At 36.9% G+C, this 21,467-nt stretch overlaps 1 protein-coding gene and 2 pseudogenes across 1 annotated transcript; all 3 read left to right on the top strand.

Moving 5' to 3' along the window:
- LOC115664525 (disease resistance protein RUN1-like) overlaps positions 1 to 15,702 on the top strand; it is a 44,399-nt pseudogene extending 28,697 nt beyond the window's left edge.
- On the top strand, positions 7,827 to 16,242 carry LOC115664736 (disease resistance protein RUN1-like; annotated as a pseudogene).
- Positions 16,243 to 17,093: 851 nt separating this feature from the next.
- Positions 17,094 to 19,936, top strand: LOC115667271 (uncharacterized). The gene is made up of 4 exons (XM_056307646.1): positions 17,094 to 18,128; positions 18,553 to 18,690; positions 18,775 to 19,090; positions 19,192 to 19,936. The coding sequence occupies exons 2-4, from the start codon at positions 18,595 to 18,597 to the stop codon at positions 19,383 to 19,385; spliced, it is 606 nt and encodes a 201-aa protein (XP_056163621.1). The 5' UTR covers positions 17,094 to 18,128; positions 18,553 to 18,594; the 3' UTR covers positions 19,386 to 19,936.
- The last annotated feature ends 1,531 nt before the right edge of the window (positions 19,937 to 21,467 follow it).

The raw sequence follows: 21,467 nt of genomic DNA, 5'->3' as shown, positions 1-21,467 counted from the left end.
TGCTTCCTTGTACCATATTTTCTTGAGACATATGTATATATGTACGTGTGTGGTTTCTTTTTTTGTTATTCAAAATTGCATGTAGCGGAGAGATTAGTACTTCATTGATGAAATTTGGGGCTTTGATGAAGCTGGCGAAGTGTTAGAGGAGTCATAGATAAGCGCTATCATAATCAAATTTGAGTGATAATTTTCTCTTCTTTTGAAGAATGATTCGCTTCCTCCATTGAATCTCTTTGGTTATGTTTATTCCCTTATGCAAATTCTTTCCGATTCATATTATCCATGAGGATGCTCGACTGGAAGAACAAGTGTTTCAACTAACCCATATGTTCTCTTCAGGAAATCCCTTAAGCTTAGCTATCCCAGTTTCTTAACAATTCTTTCCATGGTAAATCATGAGTATATTTTTTATCAACTGCTCTATTTTCTTCACAAGATTCCCTAGCCATTTTGGATTTCTTGATCGGACTTATGTGTCAAACTTGACCAAGCGCGGAATATCAATCAAATTCATTTTGTCTGGAAAAAATCATGTTCCGATTTTATGTTATGTTCATTCAAGCGTCATAATATAGCAGTTGAGGCCCGAAATGTATGTGTAGTTCTAGTCGATGCGCTGGACCAAGGTAGAGCACACAAGCCCCCCAGACAATTACTGTGTAGATAGGTTTCTTGAAGGTTCACATGCCTTCACCCCAATCGGGAAAAGATCTCGAGAGATGGTCCACAAAACGCGTAATGATGGTCATGCCATGATGTAGACAAAGCAAAGTGGGTCCCCCCTTGTCACTCTCTCCAATAATTCTCCCTTGACATTGTTTTTCCAAAACATCAGGCGGACAATTCGATGAATGTACTGATTGATGTGGGTGCTTTAAGGCTGCGCATGACAACCATTCTGTGCCCGGGAACAGATTCTGATCAGAAATGATTCTTTTTGATTCTGTGCCCAGAATTGATTCTGGGCATTTTAAGGCGTTTGTTAACGGCCCAAAATTCCATCCCTGGAATAAAAAAGAACGTAAATGCGTTTGGTAACGCCACAAAATTTCTTTTTATTAATAATATTTTTAAATATTTTAATATTTCTTTCTTTTTTTCTTTTTTTTTCTTTTCCTCCTTCTTGGCCATAGCATGCTCGCTAGGCCATGACCGGAAAAATATTTTTTTATTAATAATATTTTTATTAACAGTATTTTTCTTTTTTTTTTGCCATGGCACAGTCGGGCCATGACCTAAAATATTTTTTTATTAATAATATTTTTTATTACAATATTTTTATTAAAAATATATATTTTTATTTTTTTTTGCCATGGCCTGGTTGCCGGCCATGGCTGGTAAAATATTTTTTTTATTAATAATATTTTTTATTAAAATATTTTTATTAAAAATATACATTTTTTTGGGCCATGGCCTGGTTGCCGGCCATGGCCGGTAAAATATTTTTTTTATTAATAATTTTTTTATTAAAAAAATATATTTTTATTTTTTTTTGCCATGGCCTAATCACCGGACATGGCTGGTAAAATATTTTTTTATTAAAATTTTTTTATTAAAAATATATATTTTTCTTTTTTTTGGCCATGGCCTGATCGCCGGCCATGGCCTGTAAAATAATTTTTTTATTAAAAATATACATTTTTATTTTTTTAGCTATGGCCTGTCGTCGCCATGGTACGTAAAATATTTTTTTATTAATAATATTTTTTATTAAAAATATATATTTTTTTTTTTGCCATGGCACTGGTCACCGCCATGGCGGGTAAAATATTTTTTTATTAATAATATTTTTTATTAAATTTTTATTAAAAATATACATTTTTATTTTTTTTTAGCTATGGCAGGTCATTTGGCCATGGCCTAAAATATTTTTTTATTAATAATATTTTTTATTAAAAATATATATTTTTCTTTTTTTGCCATGGCTCGGTCACTCGCCATGGGCAGTAAAATATTTTTTTTATTAATAATATTTTTTATTAAAATATTTTTATTAAAAATATATATTTTTCTTTTTATGGCCATGGCCAGTCGGCCATGTCATGGCCGGTAAAATATTTTTTATTAATAATATTTTATATTAAAATATTTTATTCTCGTCGTCATCCGAGAGGCGGTCCTCGGGCCGGACATTAGAAGTTAAATTAAAAACCAAGAAAAGGAAGAAGAAAAAAAAAATTGATTCTCGAAATTGTTCCCAGAATCAAGAAGCTACTTTTTTTTATTCTTGATTCTCTTTCAAAACGATTAGGAACAATTTTTGACAAAATTGTGCCCAGAATCAAAAAATTAAACAAACGCATTTCTGTTCCCAAACTGATTCTGGGAACAAAAGAACAGAATCAAACACTGTTTGGCAAGTTGTCATGCGCAGCCTAAGCCTCTTTTCCTTTTTTTTCTTTTGAACAGTTAGAGGCAACCAACGTGCGAAACATTGACGCCAAGAAACAGAGGTCCATGGCTTTGCAGACTCGGAAAAAAGAGCAGTACAAACGGATGAGGAAAGTGACAAAGGTCCCCGGTTATTATGATGGAAAGACCGATTTTCCCATTTGCAAAATTCAATAATAGAAAATGGCCACCCAACTGATGCAGTGTACGGGTAATTACATGTTGCATTGCTTGGTAATTGATTCAGTAAATAAAGTGGTTTTTGGTCGTTCTTCATTCAAATCTAATGGAGATATGACATCACTTTTGACTTGTAAGATGTAATGTGTGGCCCACCACACATCCCATTCCCGACTTAAACGAGTCCTTCCTTCTCATTCACGTCTCATCTTATATCCTTATTTTCTTGTTTTCTACTTTCCTCTCTCTTTTTTCAATTTTCTTCTAGCCATCGTTTCACGCCCAAAGACAACCTTTTTTTTTATCTCTCTCTCTCTCTCTCTCTCTCTCTCTCTCTCTCTCTCTCTCTCTCTCTCTCTATGGCCACGCACGAAAGGAGTAGTAGCCTAGGAGGTTCCTTCGGTAGGAAAGGAAGGAGAAAAGGGGGAGAAATGGAAAAGAGAACATCCGAATGGAGATGTAGTATTCATTTTGTAAATATGATTTCTACAATGCTGAAAAAGCCAACAAGGTACTCCTTCAACTTAGCATGAAGATCTCGATATCAAAAAAAAAACTTTGTACGAAGATAATTTTGTAATTGAATGAGTGTTTGGCGTCACTTGACTTTTGATTTTTCCCTTTGCCCATTTAATATTATCATTAAATGTTACTTTTTCTAAAATAAATGACGTGTTTTTAATTGCAAAATTAGAACATGAAGAAATAAATGTCACCTTATAAAAATTACTTATCTGTTAATATGAGAAAGTGAGAGCTTTGTTGGAGGGAGTGAGAGAGAGAGAGGACTGGGTTGAAGCGGAGCTAGAGATTGTTAACTAGTAATGGTTTTTTACAAATTTATACATGAAAATCTAGACGTAAAAGATAATTTCATGAACAATTAAGTAGTTAATGATTATTTAATTAATAAATTTTGAATCTACTACCCCTCTCAAGGACATCCTGTCAAAGATACAAGGTATAGGCTACATGGGGGGTATAGGATTAGTAGCACAACCACTCAGTACTTACCAATTTTGAACTTTTGGAGCCTATAAGTTGCTCTGCCGCCTCTGATGCCCATCTTGAAACTCGCCGATCATGTCAATTTCATTGCAAAGTTTGCTGATTCTCTAGAACCTTACTTCTATTCACAAAGTCGAATACTTTTATGGCAACACAAATGCAACAAAATAACATCTCGTATGAGTAATCCATAAAAAGCATTAGACAATTGATCCTCCCCTTATTAAAGGATCTATATTTTAATAGAGGGTGTAGATTATCTAACAAAGGATTTTAGATTATATAGGATATGTAACTTATTTATCCCTTAAAGACATGTGCACGGTACATGTTAATGGAAAAAGGTTAGCGGTGTTAACGAGCGTAACAAAATACAAGTTCAAGTTTGGTATATAGGAGATGCAACTTTTTTTAAGTTCAAGACGTGACATGCACCCACTTCGAAGTTGTGAAGGGTAAAATGAAACTTTCCCTAAATTGTAAGAGTGAGATTTCTCATTCTTTTTCATCATCATAATGTGCCTGATTTGAAGTGATTTTCCTCATTGTTAAGCATTATCAGATTTTCCTCCGTACTTGTTGGAGAAAATTTCTACCAACCATATGTTTGACTGGTATTCAACTCATAAAAATATTCATATGCAAACTTAATTAAAGTAAATTACGGATGATATCTATATTTGTATCTTAGAGATTGCATTTATAAAGGAAAATATGACCCATCATGCAATACTCCAGAATATACGTATTTTGGTGCACAGAGACAGAACCTCTAAGTGGTAGACGTGTGGCCACCTAACTCACTTTGCTTTTTGTTCTCTATCTTTCTTCAATTTAAGATCATGTCATATTTTGAGTTGTGACGCCGCTTGGATCCCTTCCAAAATTGCAAATTGGTACAAGAAAAATTATAAACAAGTGAAACATGAGGTCCCAATATTAAAACTGTTTATCATAAAAAATTGCAAAAACCAATATTATTTGGAACAGTCGGCCCAAAAGTTAAAGCAAAAAAGTAAGAACATTTCTTTCCCTCACGGACGGAGGAGTCAACCCTCTTTTTCTTTCTATTTGTGAAGCTTTGCACTCCGAAGCTTTCTACTGCCCTAGTATAGGCTCCAATCTACTGCTCAATTGGAGATTGTTGCTGCTCCACTAACAGCTTCATGAGGAAATGTGTAGCCAAAATTCCTGAACAAGAAATTCATTGAAGCCCATAAATTTTGAAGGGTTGATACCACGAAAAAAATCTCAAATTGATACTCTTAAGACAAATTTATCCCAAATTAATTTTTTTATCATAAAAACCCTAAACTAGTATACATGTGATAAATTTACCTCAAATAACCACAAAAAAACCCCTAAACTGACAAATTTACCCACAAACTAATTTTTGACCACTAAAAACTCTAAACTGGTACATTTGAACACATATACCCTATGTTAAATTGGATTAATACTACAAAAAACAACAAAACTGATACAACTGTGAGAAACGAAGAGTAAAATTCCAAACTGGTACACCGGTCAACTGTCACGCGTGTCATCAAACTCAGCAATTTGATGGTAAAATTTAACGAAAACTAAAAGATAATAAATTTGTTACGAATGTATCAGTTTGGGGTAAATTTGTCAAAGGTGTACCAATTTGTGGCTTTTTATGGTAAAAAAATTAATTTGAAGTATATTTGTTATAAATGTATCAATTTGGGGTTTTTCGTTATATTAACCTAATTTCGAAAGGCAAAATCCTTTAACTTTAAGAACCTTAGCTTTACCTTCACGTGCGACTTCAAGAGCTATATTCTCCCAAATAGTTCCCTATTGTTAGACTTGCTATAGACGTTGATTTGTCGATCCAATGATGCCCTTGCTGCACAGAAGTTCAATCGAGAGGAAATAAGGCTCTACGAACGAAACTTCACGCGGACGAACGTACTGATTGCGTCGGTGCTTTAGGGTGCGCATGGAATTCATTCTGGAGCAGAATTTCTACTCCAGAATGCATTTCGAAACATAAATGTGTTTGTTAAAAAAATTCCAGAATGCATTCTGGAGCGATTTTTGCATTCTAAAATAAAAATGTGTTTGTTAAAAATACTTGATTCCAGAATGAGTTTTTGGCAAGAAAAAGAGAAGCTACAAATAGCTTCTCTCTTCCGGAATGCATTCTCCCTCTTTTCTCACAAATTTTTTTTTTTCAGAAAATGCATAAAAATTGAAAATTTCTAGAAAAATTCATAAAAATTTCCAGAAAATAAAAAAAATCAGATTTTTGGGAAAATATGAAATTTGGTGAATTTTATTTTAAAAAATCAAAAAATCAAAAATTTCAAAACTTCACAGAATGGCTTAGAACACATGTAGCCACCCACTTTGAGCGAAATTTAAATTTTTGAGATGTCCAAAAAAAAATCAAAAATGCAAAAATTTCAAAACTTCACAGAATGACATAGAATACTTGTGGCCACCCACTTTGAGTGAAATTTAAATTTTTTGAGGTGCCCAAAAAAAATCAAAAATTTCAAAACTTCACAGAATAGCTTAAAATACATGTGGCCACCCACTTTGAGTGAAATTTAAATATTTTGAGGTGCCCAAAAAAAAATAAAAAAATAAAAAAATAAAAAATTTTCAAAACTTCACAAAATGGCTTAGAATACCTGTGGCCACCCACTTTGAGTGAAATTTAAATTTTTTGAGGTGCCCAAAAAAAATTAAAAATTTCAAAACTTCATAAGATGGCTTACCCACTTTGAGTAAAATTTAAATTTTTTGAGGTGCCCAAAAAAATAAAAAATAAAACTTCACAAAATGGCTTAGAATATCTGTGGCCACCTACTTTGAGTGAGATTTAAATTTTTTGAGGTGCCCAAAAAAAATTAAAAATTTCAAAACTTCACAGAATGGCTTATAATACCTGTGGCCACCCACTTTGAGTAAAATTTAAATTTTTTTAGGTGCAAAAAAAATCAACAAATCAAAACAAATTTCTGTTCCATAAATCAATTTCTGGAGTAGAATTAGTCATATTTTATCAAACAGATTTCTCCTCCAGAAATCAATTTCTGGCAAGAATTCCAGAAATCAATTTCTGACAAGAATTTGATTTTTGGAATAGAATGGTTACCATTCGCGGTGCTTTAAGCTCTTTCGTTTTTCTTTCGAACTGGCAACCAGTGCGTTTCACATTGACCCTGAAAAGAAGAGGTTCGTGATGGCCTTGCAGACTTAGAAAGAAGAGTGGTAGGGCCGGATGAAAAAAATAATTGGCGAATGCTTTCTAATAATGTGATGGTGGCTATTGTCTCAAAACCAATAGTGCTAAATGTCATTTGGGCCAATAATCAAAGAAAAGTAAGTAAGAACATGAGTGTTTGATAGTTAAGTTTTTTTTATCTTTTGTCATGTGTCAAAGTTCATAAGTTAATTTAAAGCAAATTGTTTGATGTGCTTGCACAAAAAAGAGAGCATAATTTCTTGGAGCTATGAATTAAGATTATAAAATGAAATATGTTTCATATATAGATCTAAAATGAATACAACGAATCTATCTTATTAGATAAATGTAAAAGTACTTCTGCAAAACACTTTCAATGGATGACTGACATGTGACACTCACTATGACTGATGTTTATCTTAACTTTTTTTTTGAAAATTTTTCCTTCTACTTTTCCACTATAATTGAACTATGTATTTTTCGGCTTTCATTCAATGGGTGTATAATTACTTTCAATATTACGGAAATCTCTTATTCTCAAGAAGATAAAGTATATTTCTTGAATAATTACTTCTTGTGATCACGGTAATATAATTATAGTGGCAATATAGCGATTATGTTCTTTTGGAGAAATATAGAGTGAGAAAATTAATTTGTTCTAGAAATATAAGAACGAAATTACATTATAAAACGGATTTTTGTTCGAAATATGTTTCTGAAAGAAAAAAAATTTGGCTAGAAATAAAATAATTATCATGCTTTAAAATAGCGAATGGAAGAATCAATCAGAAAGCTGTGAAAGGAATTATTTTTACTCGATTAAAAAGCGCGTGCACGACGCAAACTCCAACAACCGAGTATACGAAATATAAAACCACAAACGTATTTGGAGAGAATAATAAAATGTCCATAAAAGTCGAATAATGAGGTCTCGCCTCCTGCTTTCACTTTTGCCTCTTTACCAGCGACGCTTCCTACCCACAGCTCAAACCCTAGCAGCCGAACAGAGCCATCCTCTCCTCTGTTCTCACCCACGCTAAAGCCCCTGCTTCATCCACCTCTGTGAGTCTCAGAGAGAGAGAGAGAGAGAGAGAGTCGTGCACTGTAATGGAAGACCATCCCTCGACACGACAACTCAAGCGAGCTGAACTCACCCAAGCTGCTTCGACTCCGACCATGTCGAAGCGACCAAGACCTGACGTCCTCGAAGAAAGGTCTGATTTACAGCCCGATCGCGTGAGCGAATCGCCTCTTCTTCTTCCCTTTTCGGACTCATCGGAGAAGATCCACGTGCCGTTGGCGTACGGAGCGAATTCTGACCCATCCGCTTCGTCCACTCCTGTGATTGGAAACAATTACCATGTATTCTTGAGCTTTAGAGGCCCCGATACTCGCAATGGCTTCGTCGATCACCTCTACCATAAACTCAAAGATGTGGGCCTGAGGTTCCATCCAAACTTCGCGTTCAGAGATGATGAGGACCTCCCCTTCGGTGAGGACGTTGCTGCAAATCTTATCAGTGCAATCAAGCACTCTAAGATTTCAATCCCGGTCATCTCGGAAAATTATGCTGCTAGTCAATGGTGTCTCCGTGAGCTCATTCAAATAGTAGAGTGCGTTGAAAGAGGAGAGCAAAAAGTCCTGCCCGTGCTTTACAAGGTGGAATGTAATGATGTGCGAAACATGCTGGGAAAATTCGGAGATGCCTTCCGACGCCGCAAGCATAGATTTGATAAAGAGGTCAAGCGACAAGGGAAGGAAGCGCTCAAAAAAGTACTTGACTTTAGAGTATTCGAATCAGAGAAATTTGCTAGTGGGTACGTAGTTTACCTTGTTTTCATATATTCTTGTCGGAAGAAGAATTTTTCAATTTATCATCCGTGATCCTTGTCTTGTGGAGCCGTTAATAAGTTCTCATCTGTTGTTTGTTGGACAGGCATGAGGGGAAATTAGTGAAGGAACTCATAGAAAGTGTATTGCGTGAGCAACAAGGAGATTTTCAGCCACGTCTTCCCGAGATCTTGGTTGTAGTTGATGACTATGTGGCTGAGGTTATGAAATTGATGGATACTGCTCGTCCTGACGCTCCAATTGTTGGGATTCATGGGATAGGGGGTATTGGTAAGACAACTCTGGCTACGATCGTCTATAACAAACTTTTTGACAAATTTGAGTGGCGCAGCTTTCTCAAGGATACTAGGGAAACAATTAATCGCGAGAGTATCAAGCATGTCCAATCTCTACTAATCTCAGATATAACAAAAAGCCCTACTAGTAGTGTACGTGATTCTGATATAGGGATTGGAAAAATCCGATCAAGTTGTGAAAATAAGAAGGTACTTATTCTTCTTGATGATGTGGATCATCCGGACCACCTTGATAAATTGATTGGAGGTTGTAGTTTCGGGTCGGGAAGTAGGATCATCATTACGTGTCGAGATAAGGCCCTCTTGAAGTCCGAATATAAAAGGTATGAACTCAGAGAAATGAATAGGGAAGACTCTTCGCATTTGTTTAGCATATATGCATTTGAAGGCAAACCACCTCCAAAAGAACTAGCGACTCTTTCTCATGATATCGTTGCCACCACTGGAGGGCTTCCCTTAGCTCTCACGGTTATAGGTTCACGTCTCAAAGGAGAAGAAAATCAAGATATATGGGGAGAAATGTTAAAGAAATTGAGGAACGCGCCTGTTAAGACAGTACTACAAAAGTTGAAGATAAGTTACGATTCATTAGAATATGAGGAACAACAAATGTTTCTAGACATAGCATGTTTTTTCATTGGAACTGACAAAAGAATTGCCACCTTCTTATGGGAGGATCTCAAATTCTGCCCAAGAATCGGATTGAAAATATTGATTAACCGTTCGTTAATAAAAATTGATGATCAGAATCAGTTGAGAATGCATGATCAACTAAGAGATTTAGGCAGAGCTATCGCTTGTCCAGTAGATAAGAAGCCTTGGCATTGTAGCAGACTATGGGACAACGAAGCCGCCATGAAAGTCCTACGACGCAAGGTAACAATGGCGTCTACTTTTGGCCTATCTCATGTTCTCTAATGGTAGTCCCTAATTATTATTGTTTCTGCTCTTTTGCTTTAGATATTTGACCATTCTCAACATGCTGTTAGCATTTTCTTGGTAAAAGCTACATCCGATTTCGGCCTTTTGTTCATGAAAAGTTTGCATTCGTGATTATGAGGCTCAGAAAAGAGCTATTAAAATTGTGTATTATTAACTCTTTCTATTTTGCTCGTGTCGTTTTAAAATCATTTTCTAGCAGATTTAATACTGCTTCTTACTATATTACTTGTTGAAGACCAAGCATCACACAGGTTTGAAAGTTTACTTTAAGCCACTTATAAATCCGGTCCCTCACACTCTAAAACACACAAGAGTCATTATAACCTTATGCTGATTGGTTTATATTATTCAACCAAAAAACAAAAGCTTTACTGTTGATCATTACTTTGTTGACTTTCATTCTATCTTCCCAAAATATATCATCAATTTATTTTTGAAGTAAGTTGTCGTGAGGATAAATACATGGATCACATATAATCCACCTTTTTCACTCTTGAAATCTTACTTTCATATGATATATGTGATAGTCTCCTTCTCCAAAAATTGAATACATTATTCTATCTTCAAATTCCAACCGTGAATGCATGCAATTTGCTCGTGTGCGGGTTCTACTTTTTTTGCAACAAAAAGAGAGATTTCAGTTATATTATTTGCACCTCAACTATTGGCTATCAACTTAAGATTATGTTCAATTTCAAGTAATAAGATGTTATGCAGTGGTTTTATACGTATGAAGAATTTTTACAATTTGTTTTCTAGGATTTATTATGCATGTTCACGATGTAAATCCAATATGATAATGTAAATGTAGAACTACGTGTACTTAATACAATGAAAAGTAAAGATTTAGTTTAAATTGTATTATTCAGTGAATGTTATTAACGTAATTGAAGGAAGCACCATGAAATATATCAATTTTTTTGAGTAATTTAGAAATACATAAGTATGTTAATAACATGGTTGGGTTAGTTGATAACTTGAAACAGCACTACATAACTTGGATGCCTCTTAGTCAATAATAAATAGAAAACTCTTATTTTTCTTTTCACTTAAAGGACTGGTAAATTTAAAAATAAAAATTTAATTCAAATTCTCTTTTGGCTTTTCTTTTATTGTCGCCTATATCAACTTACGGTCAAATTAACAAATTACATAAAAAAAATTGGAAGATTGTTCAAAATACATTAATTATAAAGGAAGTGGCATAATTAACGATTTTTAGTTTTAATTATGAGCTTTGCATGTGTACAATGGATCAATCATGTTCATTCATATGAAAGATGAGAACTCACAGGATTTTGCAACGTGATGCGACGTCACAAGGCTATTCTATTTCTACCCAGCTTTCATAATATATTCTTGTGTTTATACTGGTGCTATGCACGGATCTAGTCATAGGTATTTTGAGCACATAATTCAACATTAACAAATGATGTGCAAAATCAAACAACAATAAATTACGACATAAGAAACTAAATAACAACGGGCATATGATTTTGTACATATTCATACAAGTAATTTCCAATAAAAAAACTGAAAAGCAAAGATCGAAATTAAGAAATTAAATGATTGTAGGAAGTAAGTGACGGAGTAGTGAAAGGTGAAAGAAATTGTGTTCTTCTCATTTTATTTGTCTTTAGTGTAATATGATATCCACCTCTATTCTGTAATGAACAAGCCTTCTTGGTAAGTATAATTGTGTCCTTGCGCGCGCGCACAGACAAAGAAGAGACAAAAAATCTATTGTTAGATATTAGCGAAGAAAAACATTATAATTAACATATCAAATAAGATAACTGGAGGAGAAAAAAATAAATGAGAGAATGCAAAAAGAGGTAAACGATAATAATCGCTAACCTTTATTTATTAATTCATATATTTTTGTATGAATTGGTGAATGCAAAAATGCACGAACAAATTCTTAAGATCGGGCCAAATTTTATGACTGATTGGGGCAAATTCAATGATGACTAATTGAGTAGTGCACTCATCTTAGGGGAAAATTACCTAATCAGTCCTAAATTTGTTGTGCGGATGTCCATTCAATCATAAACTTATCAATTTTGCTAATTAGTGCTAAACTTTTGTGCAAAATTCCAATGTAGTCTTTCCGATCAATTTTCGCCACGATCATTTACGGTTGTCCTACATGGCACACCGCCACATCAGCAATTTCCTGCAAAAATTAGCCGCAATAACTACATTGGAATTTCACGCAACTATTTTAAGACGAAATCGGCAAAATTGAAAAGTTTAGAATTGATTGGACAATTTCTCCCTCGTCTAAGGATTAGTTGTTGAGCTTACAGCTTGAATATCCAAAAACGAAGTCTCCATTTCAAAAGACCAAATTCTCGTTTCCATCCAGCCATATGCCAAAACCAAAAATATTTTATGATCAAGAAGGGAATGAGTTGTCATGCTTTATGAATGCATAAGTTTGATTAGGTACTTTTTGTTTTTGAAACGTGTAACAGTTCTCACATATGTCAAAGGGACACCATATTTAGTTAGTTGTCAATACTACGGATTTAACAAAATTTAATTTCAAAATTTATAAGAAAACTTGACTAACTTCATATATGAATTTCACATAAAACATTAAAATTGGGGCATACGAGTGAAAATTGACGTAGTACATGATCATGTAATTATAAAAGATCACATATATTTTTTTTTTCCTACAAGTGTAGACAAAATGCATCGGCCACAATAACATGCAGAGTATACTAACAAAAGGAGGTTGGATGGTATTTACAATCCTCAATTTTATTTTATTTTTTGTAGAAGGAAAATGAAAATATTGAGGCACTACGTCTGGACAAAAAGGGCTCCAAAGAGTTCACGAAGCAAGAGAGCTTCAAAAGAATGCCTAACCTGAAGTTCCTTCATTTGAGGGCCATGGGTTTTGCTGGAGATTTCGAAGAATCACTTTCTGAATTAAGATGGCTAAAGTGGGAGAGTTGTCTTGACTCTTTCGAGGCAACCAACGTTCATTTGAAGAAATTGGTCATACTTGATTTATCATATAGTGGAAACTGTATTAGTGAAAATTGGAAAGGATGGAGTTCAATTAAGGTAAAGATGAAAAAGGCTTTCTCTTTTGTTACATTTGATGGTAAATCATTCTATTTTCTAACAACGAATCTTGGAACATGTTTCTTTCTTGTAGATGGCGAGGTTGAAAGTTCTCAATCTTTCATGGTGCTTAGGATTGAAGAGCACCCCTAATCTCTCCGCGTTTAAAAATTTAGAGATGCTAATCCTAAAAGATTGTACTCGTTTGATGGAAATCCACCCTTCCATTGGAGATGTCAAGCACCTTGTAAGTTTGTCGTTAGAATATTGCGAGGCGTTGCAACAGATCCCTTCTTCAATTGGGAAGTTGGGAGAGTTGGTTGAGCTGGACTTGTCATTTACTGGGATTATGGAATTACCCGAATCTATTGGAGAATTGAACAAATTGAAAACTCTAAGCATTAATGGGAGTCCGATAAAAAGGTTACCGAGCTCTATTGGAAAATTGCATAGCCTCCAAGAGTTCGATGCCTGGGGATGCTTTGAACTGGAAGGAGAAATTCATGTTGATAAAGGTGGATTGTCTTCTCTAAAGACCCTTGGTTTATGGGGTACAAAAATTTCACGCTTGCCAGAAAATATCAGCGAGCTTTCTTCTCTCGAACACCTCCATTTATATTACTGTAGAGAGCTTCAGTCACTCCCAAAACCTCCTGTTAGCTTATCATCCCTGAAGCTCACCTGTCGGAGCAATGAGCTGCCATCGCTCTCTCACCTCAAGCATCTGGATCTCACTGATTCTTGCGATCTCTTCAAAGCATCCCATCGCTCTCTCACCTCAAGCAACTAAAGGAGCTTTGGCTTTGGTCTTGCACGTCTCTTCAAAGCATCCCAGGGCTCCCCTCCTGCATACAGACGCTTATCGTTGGCGATTGTCCCAAATTGGAAAGGTTGCCAAAGCTTTCCGATTTGGAATTTTTGTCGGAATTAGGGCTCGCGGATTGCTATGGGCTGAAGGAATTGGATGGATTGGAAGCTTTGAAATCCCTAAGAGTGTTACGCCTATCCAGAGACCTAGGGTATTTCCGTTTTGAAGAAGAGGAAGATAATCTCCATGCGATAGGAGGCCTTGAAAAATTGGGATCCCTGGAAGTGTTGAATATCTCTGGGCGCAAGCACATTCAAGTACTGGACCTTTCAAAGTCAGAGCATATGAAGGAGTTGATTGTTAGGAATTGCAAAAGCTTAGTTGAAATTCGCTGCCCTAGTAAATCCCTAAAGCGCTTTGAAAGGTATGGGTGCGAGTCACTCCAGAAATTACCAGACTTTTTACCACCCGACGAGTCTGATGAGGAAGCCGACGAGGAATTCAACTACGAGTCTGATGAGGAAGCCGACGAGGTTGATGAGGAAACCGACGAGGAATTCAACTACGAGTCTGATGAGGAAGCCGACGAGGTTGATGGGGAATCCGATGTGGAAGCTGATGAGGTTGATGAGGAAGCTGATGAAGAAATGACCAGACTTTGTTTGTAACTATGATCCAAAGTAGCATTTTCTCCATGAGTATGTGGAAATTCCTTCTCATAAGATTCTCCAAGGATGTCCTCACTCATCCCAGTTAGCTAATACCGAAGTGAAATGGTGTTGAAGGCTTCTAATTTCACATGGAAAAGGACGCTAGTGTCTGAATTGTTGTGATGGTGATATGGCTTGTTCATTTTTTCCTTACTTCTTCTTTGCTAGCTTTCTAGTTGAATGGAATTGCTCCTTATCGGGCTCTGACATTGTGGTGTGTTTGGAAGAACTTTTGCTTTTTAACTTTCATATATACTATTGTTTTTAGCATTTGCAATGTGTCTTTTGTTCAATGCTCAGTGCTTCAAACCTTCACAAAGCATAAAACTTTGCATTTTTTGGCCAATTATAGCAAAATAATTATTGTCTTGCTGACAAAGTCAGGAAATACCTTTTGATTTCTAATGTTGAAACAGAAACACCATTGAATTTGTTTCTATTTCCATGGCTGGTTTTCATTCTGTCATCCTCTATATGGATCCTCTATAATGTGATGGTCTTGCTTTTTGAAGGTTACAAACTCTATGCTAGTCGACTGTTGCCCGCACCAATGCGAAATTCAGAGTACAGAACTGACTGAATCTGACAGTAAGTGGCTTTTCTTTTAAGTTACCTGACGATTTCAGTTCACATAAAGGCGTCGAAGAATGACGTTGAGTTGAGTCGTGCTTGAGAAATATCTGGTCGTTGGCCAATTCAACTATGAATTTGAGGATTGCGTCTCCAGCAGGGATGGGTTATGTTTGATGCAGGGGTGGAGACTGCTTTGGCCAACTTATTGTCTGTTCCTTAGCTTTTCAACATTTTTCTTTTCTCATGTTGGGCAAGAAGGTTGGTCCACGATTGTGCTGTGCCCTCGATCGCTGGTGCTGCATTGTTCCATCGTTGAATCTCTCCCCAATTCACCTGCAAAACTCCATATGTACTGTTTGGGAAGCTTGATTGGGGAATGTTAAGGAAGAACATCAATCTTTGGAGCTTAGCGTGGTGGCTTTAGATGTTGCCACCATAAAATAAGTGACATTTGTTTTGTCCAATCTGATTGTTGCAGATAATTATGTGTCACTGTTCAAATCCGCTTTTGTTGAACAAGTGTACTCTATTTTTACATTAATACATAAAAGGTTGTTTGAGGTGTTCATCCGCAAGTTTAAAGTTGAAGCACGCCGGTTGGTAGGTGAGTTACTAATTTGGTGTTAATTTTTATCCCTGGTAGTTTGGTGCAGTATGTTGTAATTGAATTATCGTGATGAAGTTACTGTAATACTTGGGATTTGACCAAGTAAAAAAAAACAATTCTGGGGCCCGTGAAAAAAAAACGAAAAAACAAAAGAGAAGGTTGAAAAGTCAACTTAACAAGGGAAGTGGACATCGGCTTAAGGGGAGAAAAAAGAGACGCTCGGCTGCCTCTTAAACTAAGAGCTCATGTAGAAGGAAAATGGAGAGAAGAGAGAAAAAGATTTGATTCTGGAGATAGCTAACGTCTCCTACTAAACAAAAAATATAGCAGGTATAGTGCCGTTTTCTGTGGAGATTACCTGCTTTCATTAGTATTTTCAGTTTGGACGAGGCTTTTCTTTGACACGTGATAATTTTCCTGTCTTAATTCCAGCAACTGGAGGAAGTTGTTTGAGCAAAGAAATTGTAATGCTTCAGTTTTATCCGGCTCATGATCATGATATGAAAAAGATCAGATTGCCTCCAGAAGGATATTTGATGTCTTCAGTCAAACAGTACAAGATTCTTCGTTCTTGACGTGGTTTCAATCTGCGTTTGTGTAAATAAAGTAATACTTCCTCTCCAACTTCTATGAAGTAGAGAAATTCACTATCTGATGGATTCTGGAAACTGCTCATGCATATGTGATCTTGAGTGCATTTTATTAACTCGTTATTTGGTCATGGAAGTAGGCAGTGAAGGTACCATAGACGTGTTCTGCAATTTCTCAAAGCCAGGGCACTAATGTCAAGATGATGAATTCTGTATCAAACTTTGTTCGTCACTTAATATGCCAATGTGAAGGTTGTTCTCTCTGAAGGAAGATATATGGCCTTGATCAGGCTGAAAGTATTATCATCAACGGTGGAAACCCGGTACAAATCATGTCGCGACTCTTTCCTTGTTTGACTTTATGCCTTCATGAATCATCTTGCAAATTCGTACCTTGACATCATTCGCAATTTATTACTTCAGTTTGGTCATTGTTGGTGATGATGATGTCTATGCCCTAGAGGCTTTAGAACAACAGAAGATTTCCATTGTATTGTGGATAACAGTGTGAGATCCAAACCAGAAGTATGGAGGAAGTCCTTAAATCAACCGTATTGCTTCCACATTTTTCGGATAAACATGACAAGTAATCAATGGGTGGCTAGAAAGGTGATTTTCTTAAGTCCTTTAATTTTTGAAAGCTAATCTAGACCTCTTAATGCCATCTTTCTTAAACTGCAGCTCAAATCAGAATGTTTTGTTACAGCTGCCACTGAATGAAATTGGAAAGCCGCTCCTGCAATAGCTGTGGTTTTAGCCAGAAATGTGCACCATTTTTGGCTAGACTGATGGCGGGGACAAAAAATCGTCAGAGTTTAGGTATCACCTAGCTGTTTATGGCACTGAAATGAAGTGGCATGAGTTGTGCATATGATTTTTAAATCTGTGGAGAGCTTAATTGGTACTGCATCAGAAGCGAGGACTTCCAACTACAACCGTCATCTTGACATAGGAATAGCTCATTGGCAATATTAGGAGCGCAAATTGACTTGGAAGATACATGTCATGTTCTTTCATTATCATTTGCACAATAGTTTGATGCGTGTCTTTGAATCCTGATGAGAAAAATCATGTTCTTTTATTATCATATTCAGTTGAGAGTACCCATCTCACATTAGTATTTTCAGTTTGGCATGGGGCTTTTTGTGTCGATGTCTCACTGTTTTCTGTCTTATTTCAACAAATCTTGGGGAAATTGGTCGACCACGTGAATGTGATGCTTCAGTGTCATCTGGCTTGTGATCCTGGTGGGAATGAAAATAGATCAGAATGCTTTCGAAGTACATTGCATGTCATTATACGTCATCAGTCACAGAGAAAGACTCTTAATCCTTGACATGACATGAATATGTTCTTATGCAAACAGAGAGTTATACCATTTTCCAAGTTCTATTAAAGTTGGTTTCCTAGAGCATCGGATGTTTATTATGTGATTCTTTCATTTATTCATGCATAATAAAATAGAACTTCATTCATTATTAGCAAAAGTCCCACCCAAAAGCTTAAACTATTAGTTATAGGAAGACTCAATGTATATAACCCCTGTTGAAACCCTTTATTCAACCAGTGTGGAATAATACTTCAACGATTGATGATCATGGCAACTACTCATGTCTATGTGGTTTTGATTGCATTTTTAGTAGCTTATGTCCACTTATTCTGTCATGGATTAATAAGCCACCAAAGACACCATCATAACATTTTTTACTTTTCTCAGATATAGGACACTGATGTTGAGATGATGAAATTCCATGGATCTATATTCTACTTTGTTTGTCAATTGAGATGGTAATACATAGGTTTCTCAATCTGAAGGTGGATTTATGGCCTTGATGCTGTCAAGAGTGACATTCTGTACGGTGGAAAAACTGGTAGGAATCATCTTGCACTCTTTCTTGTCTTTTGTCATGCCTATATCCATCTCACAAGTTTGTGCCATCAGTCCGTGTCTTTACGTATCGAACTTGCATCCTTCTGTCCATTCTTCATTTGGTGATGACAATTTCTCATGCCCGTGATGCTTTAAATGACCAAGAGCTTCACTGTAATTTTGGCAATGATTTGTGATCCGAGCCAATATCTCGGATATGGATGCGACGGGATGTTCTTTAAGCCGATTACATTGTGTCCTGCTTTACGAACAGGAGTTGTCCATCATAGTAATTAAAACGGGTGCTTTACTTCACTCCTGGAATGTTTGAGAGCGGATCTGAATTCATGAATGCCCATCTTTTCTTGAACTATTACTTGATATTTTAGTTTGTTGAAGCAGCTAATCGTTTTCTTGGAATGTAGGTTACTGAAGTATGACGAGGAAGATATGCGAGGATAGGGGTGATGCTACATTTTGGAGACATGAGTTCAGTCCGATGGTTTTATGTAGAATCAAGCTGCACAATTCACATATTCAGCTGCTTTCAGGACGGTTATGAGGTATATTTTTCCTGGAAGCCTAATTTGAAGGTTAAAATCCTCTTAGACTAAACGTAATTTGAATGATATTGCCCAACAATGCAGGTTGTGGTGAGAAGATGCAGAGCTCTTACATTGGTGTTTCCGTGTCCCAATTGGGGTATGAACAAGTTCGATTGGTTCTCGAGAGGATTCAACTTTAGAGAACCAATGGATGCAAATGCTAACAAACATAGAGGCTATCTGTTTACCCGTGCCTACGAGTGGAGATTGAAAATGGAAATTGGGGAAGTTCAGAAGTCGAATCTTATGGGCACTAAATTCTCTATGGACCTCCCTTTCATAAATGCCATTTTGACCGGCTTGCTTAACAAGTGTGGTTATGCTCAAGTCATCAATTCAAAGTCAAGCTCTGAATGGGGTAATGCAATGCTAGTCTCTACTCTCTAGTCCATGTCCACTTGCCCAAAGTAGTGCATAAGATCAGATTCCTATTGTTTATGCATCACTTGTTTGATTCAGGAATGGCTAAATATGGAAATCTAGTGAAATTATACTTCGACGAACCTTGTCCTGGGCTGTTTGACTCTGAGGTATTAGTGAAAGTGTTTCAAGTTATTCTGATAATCCATTGTACATGTCGAAATGTACCTTACTGTGGCCTGGAATTAGAGAGGAAGATGTCACGAGAAGTTGACGAAGGTCTAGTACCATAATTTCGAAAAGGATAGCTTCTGCAACGGGTGTATTCTTGTCCCTAAGAAAGATGGTGTCGGAGAGGACAGTGGTTGCATTGTCTCTTGGGTACGTAATGAAGAAACAGATGTGTCCCAGGTTAAGTTCAAGAGTTTCAATACAATCATCATGTAGGTTTGCCTACCGGTGATGATGTTTGATATGATTTTGAAATTGTGAAATCTACAGTCTCAGGATTGATGCGCAGAAGTTTGAAGGCGAGCCAATGGAAAAATCACTCTGCCTCAAAGGGTACCCTATGGATTCCATAGTTTTGTGTTAGCATTTCCTGCTTATCAGTAACTACATCCGCCCCTGGAAAAGTAGAGAGTTAAGAGACTGGCGACCCCGAACCACATCGCTCTTTAAGCTACTGTACCCAATAAAAGTCAAGCATGTCTATCCACAGACTCTACTATAAGGCCATTGGCTGGAATTTTGCCTACTCATCAAGTTCTAGAGTTACCTTGTAAATGTGGTCAAAGACATAAGGCTATTTGTACTCAAGTAATTTATAGGCTCTTTGACTATATCCAAGATTTTTGTTGCATGTATAGAGAGGAGAGGTTTCGATGCTTCTTGAAAATGGATCACTTCTTTTTAACAGTTTCATTTCGAATGTAAATAAAGCAGGCCACAATATTCATGGCAGAGAATTATTGCCAATATCATCAGCATTTCCTACTTGATCAGACCATTTTTCTTGATAGCCCGCTATGGTACTTTGTAATCACCAAATGAAAAGATGGATTATTAGTTCAAAGAAAGTACAAAATGATGGATTGCAAAGACACAACAAACAAGTTTAAATTTTTATTCCTATACGAAGTTCTTATTTTTAACAACCAAACATAATTTCAAGAGAACAAAAAAAAAAAGGAGAAATGAAGAATCTTTTATTATTCCTTTACATTCCTTTTCGTGAACCAGCTGCAATTTGGGTACGCTAGTTCTTTTTTTTTATTTGTATTTTTCGTTTAGGGCCGAAAAATGCGGCTGAAAAATGCTTAATATCCAAAATTTTACGTTTATTGATGAAATAGGGAATTGTTGATAAAATTTTCAATTTGTCTATTTCCTTTTAAATAAAATAATTAGGTTGGATTTAATCATTTTTCATGGCAAAAGGACACCAAAAGTGCCACAACTTGTGTACGGAGATCACTTTGGTGCCATAACTTTTTTTCGGAACACTTTGGTGCCAACTTTTTTTAAAAACGATCATTTTAGTGCCAATGCTAACGTGGCTCGCCGGAAATCCGATGTGGCGCTAACATGGCTCGCCGGAGAGGTCCATGGCTCGCCGAAGAGGTCCAGTCAGCATTAAAAACCAAAAATGACGTCGTTTAGCCCGCTGACGTGTACTTTTTTAGAAAAAAAATTAAAATTATATAGAAAAAAAAAAAAACGTTGCAGCAACGGCGAGGGAGCCCTCGCCGCTGCTGCCGCCAACCCACCACCGCCAGGAAGGGCCGGTGGTGGTGGGCGGAGTGGTCGGCGAGGGCCGGATCCGGCGAGGCGAGACCTCGCCGTCGCGACCTAGGCGACGGCGAGGTCTGGCCTCGCCTTTGCTGGGCGAGGCGAGACCTCGCCATCGCCTAGGTCGCGACGGTGAGGTCTCGCCTCGGCCAGCAAAGGCGAGGCCAACCTCGCCGTCGCGACCCGGGCGATGGCGAGGTCGGCCTCGCCTTTGTTGGGCGAGAGGCGAGGCAAGACCTCGCCGTCGCCTGGTCACGACGGCGAGGTCTCACCTCGCCGGATCTGGCCCTCGCCGACCACACCGCCCACCACCGCCGGCCCTTCCCGGCGGTGGTGGGTTGGCGGCAGCAGCGGCGAGGGCTCCCTCGCCGCTACTGCAACGTTTTTTTTTTTAATCAAAAAATTCGAAGAAAGCCACATAATTTTCACGTGTACAAGTCAAACCATTTTTTTAATATAAATGCTAGGTCAGCTTTTTGGCCGGAGTCACTAAGGGTGCGAATGGTAACCATTCTGCTCCAGAAATCAAATTCTTGCCAAAAATTGATTTCTGGAATTCTTGCCAGAAATTGATTTCTGGAAGA

Source organism: Syzygium oleosum, unplaced genomic scaffold (assembly GCF_021117445.2).
Source record: "Syzygium oleosum isolate NSW1041296 unplaced genomic scaffold, Sole_v2.1 Sole_v2.57, whole genome shotgun sequence".
NCBI lineage: Eukaryota > Viridiplantae > Streptophyta > Magnoliopsida > Myrtales > Myrtaceae > Syzygium > Syzygium oleosum.
This window is presented reverse-complemented; position numbering and strand designations above follow the sequence as displayed.

What these genes read in the sequence shown, in the direction of transcription:
- LOC115667271 (XM_056307646.1), top strand. Translation starts at nt 18,595, where the DNA reads ATGCTACATTTTGGAGACATGAGTTCAGTCCGATGGTTTTATGTAGAA. An exon ending in GCTTTCAGGACGGTTATGAG is followed by an intron (nt 18,691 to 18,774) that starts GTATATTTTTCC and finishes CCAACAATGCAG; the next exon opens with GTTGTGGTGAGAAGATGCAG. An exon ending in AAAGTCAAGCTCTGAATGGG is followed by an intron (nt 19,091 to 19,191) that starts GTAATGCAATGC and finishes TGTTTGATTCAG; the next exon opens with GAATGGCTAAATATGGAAAT.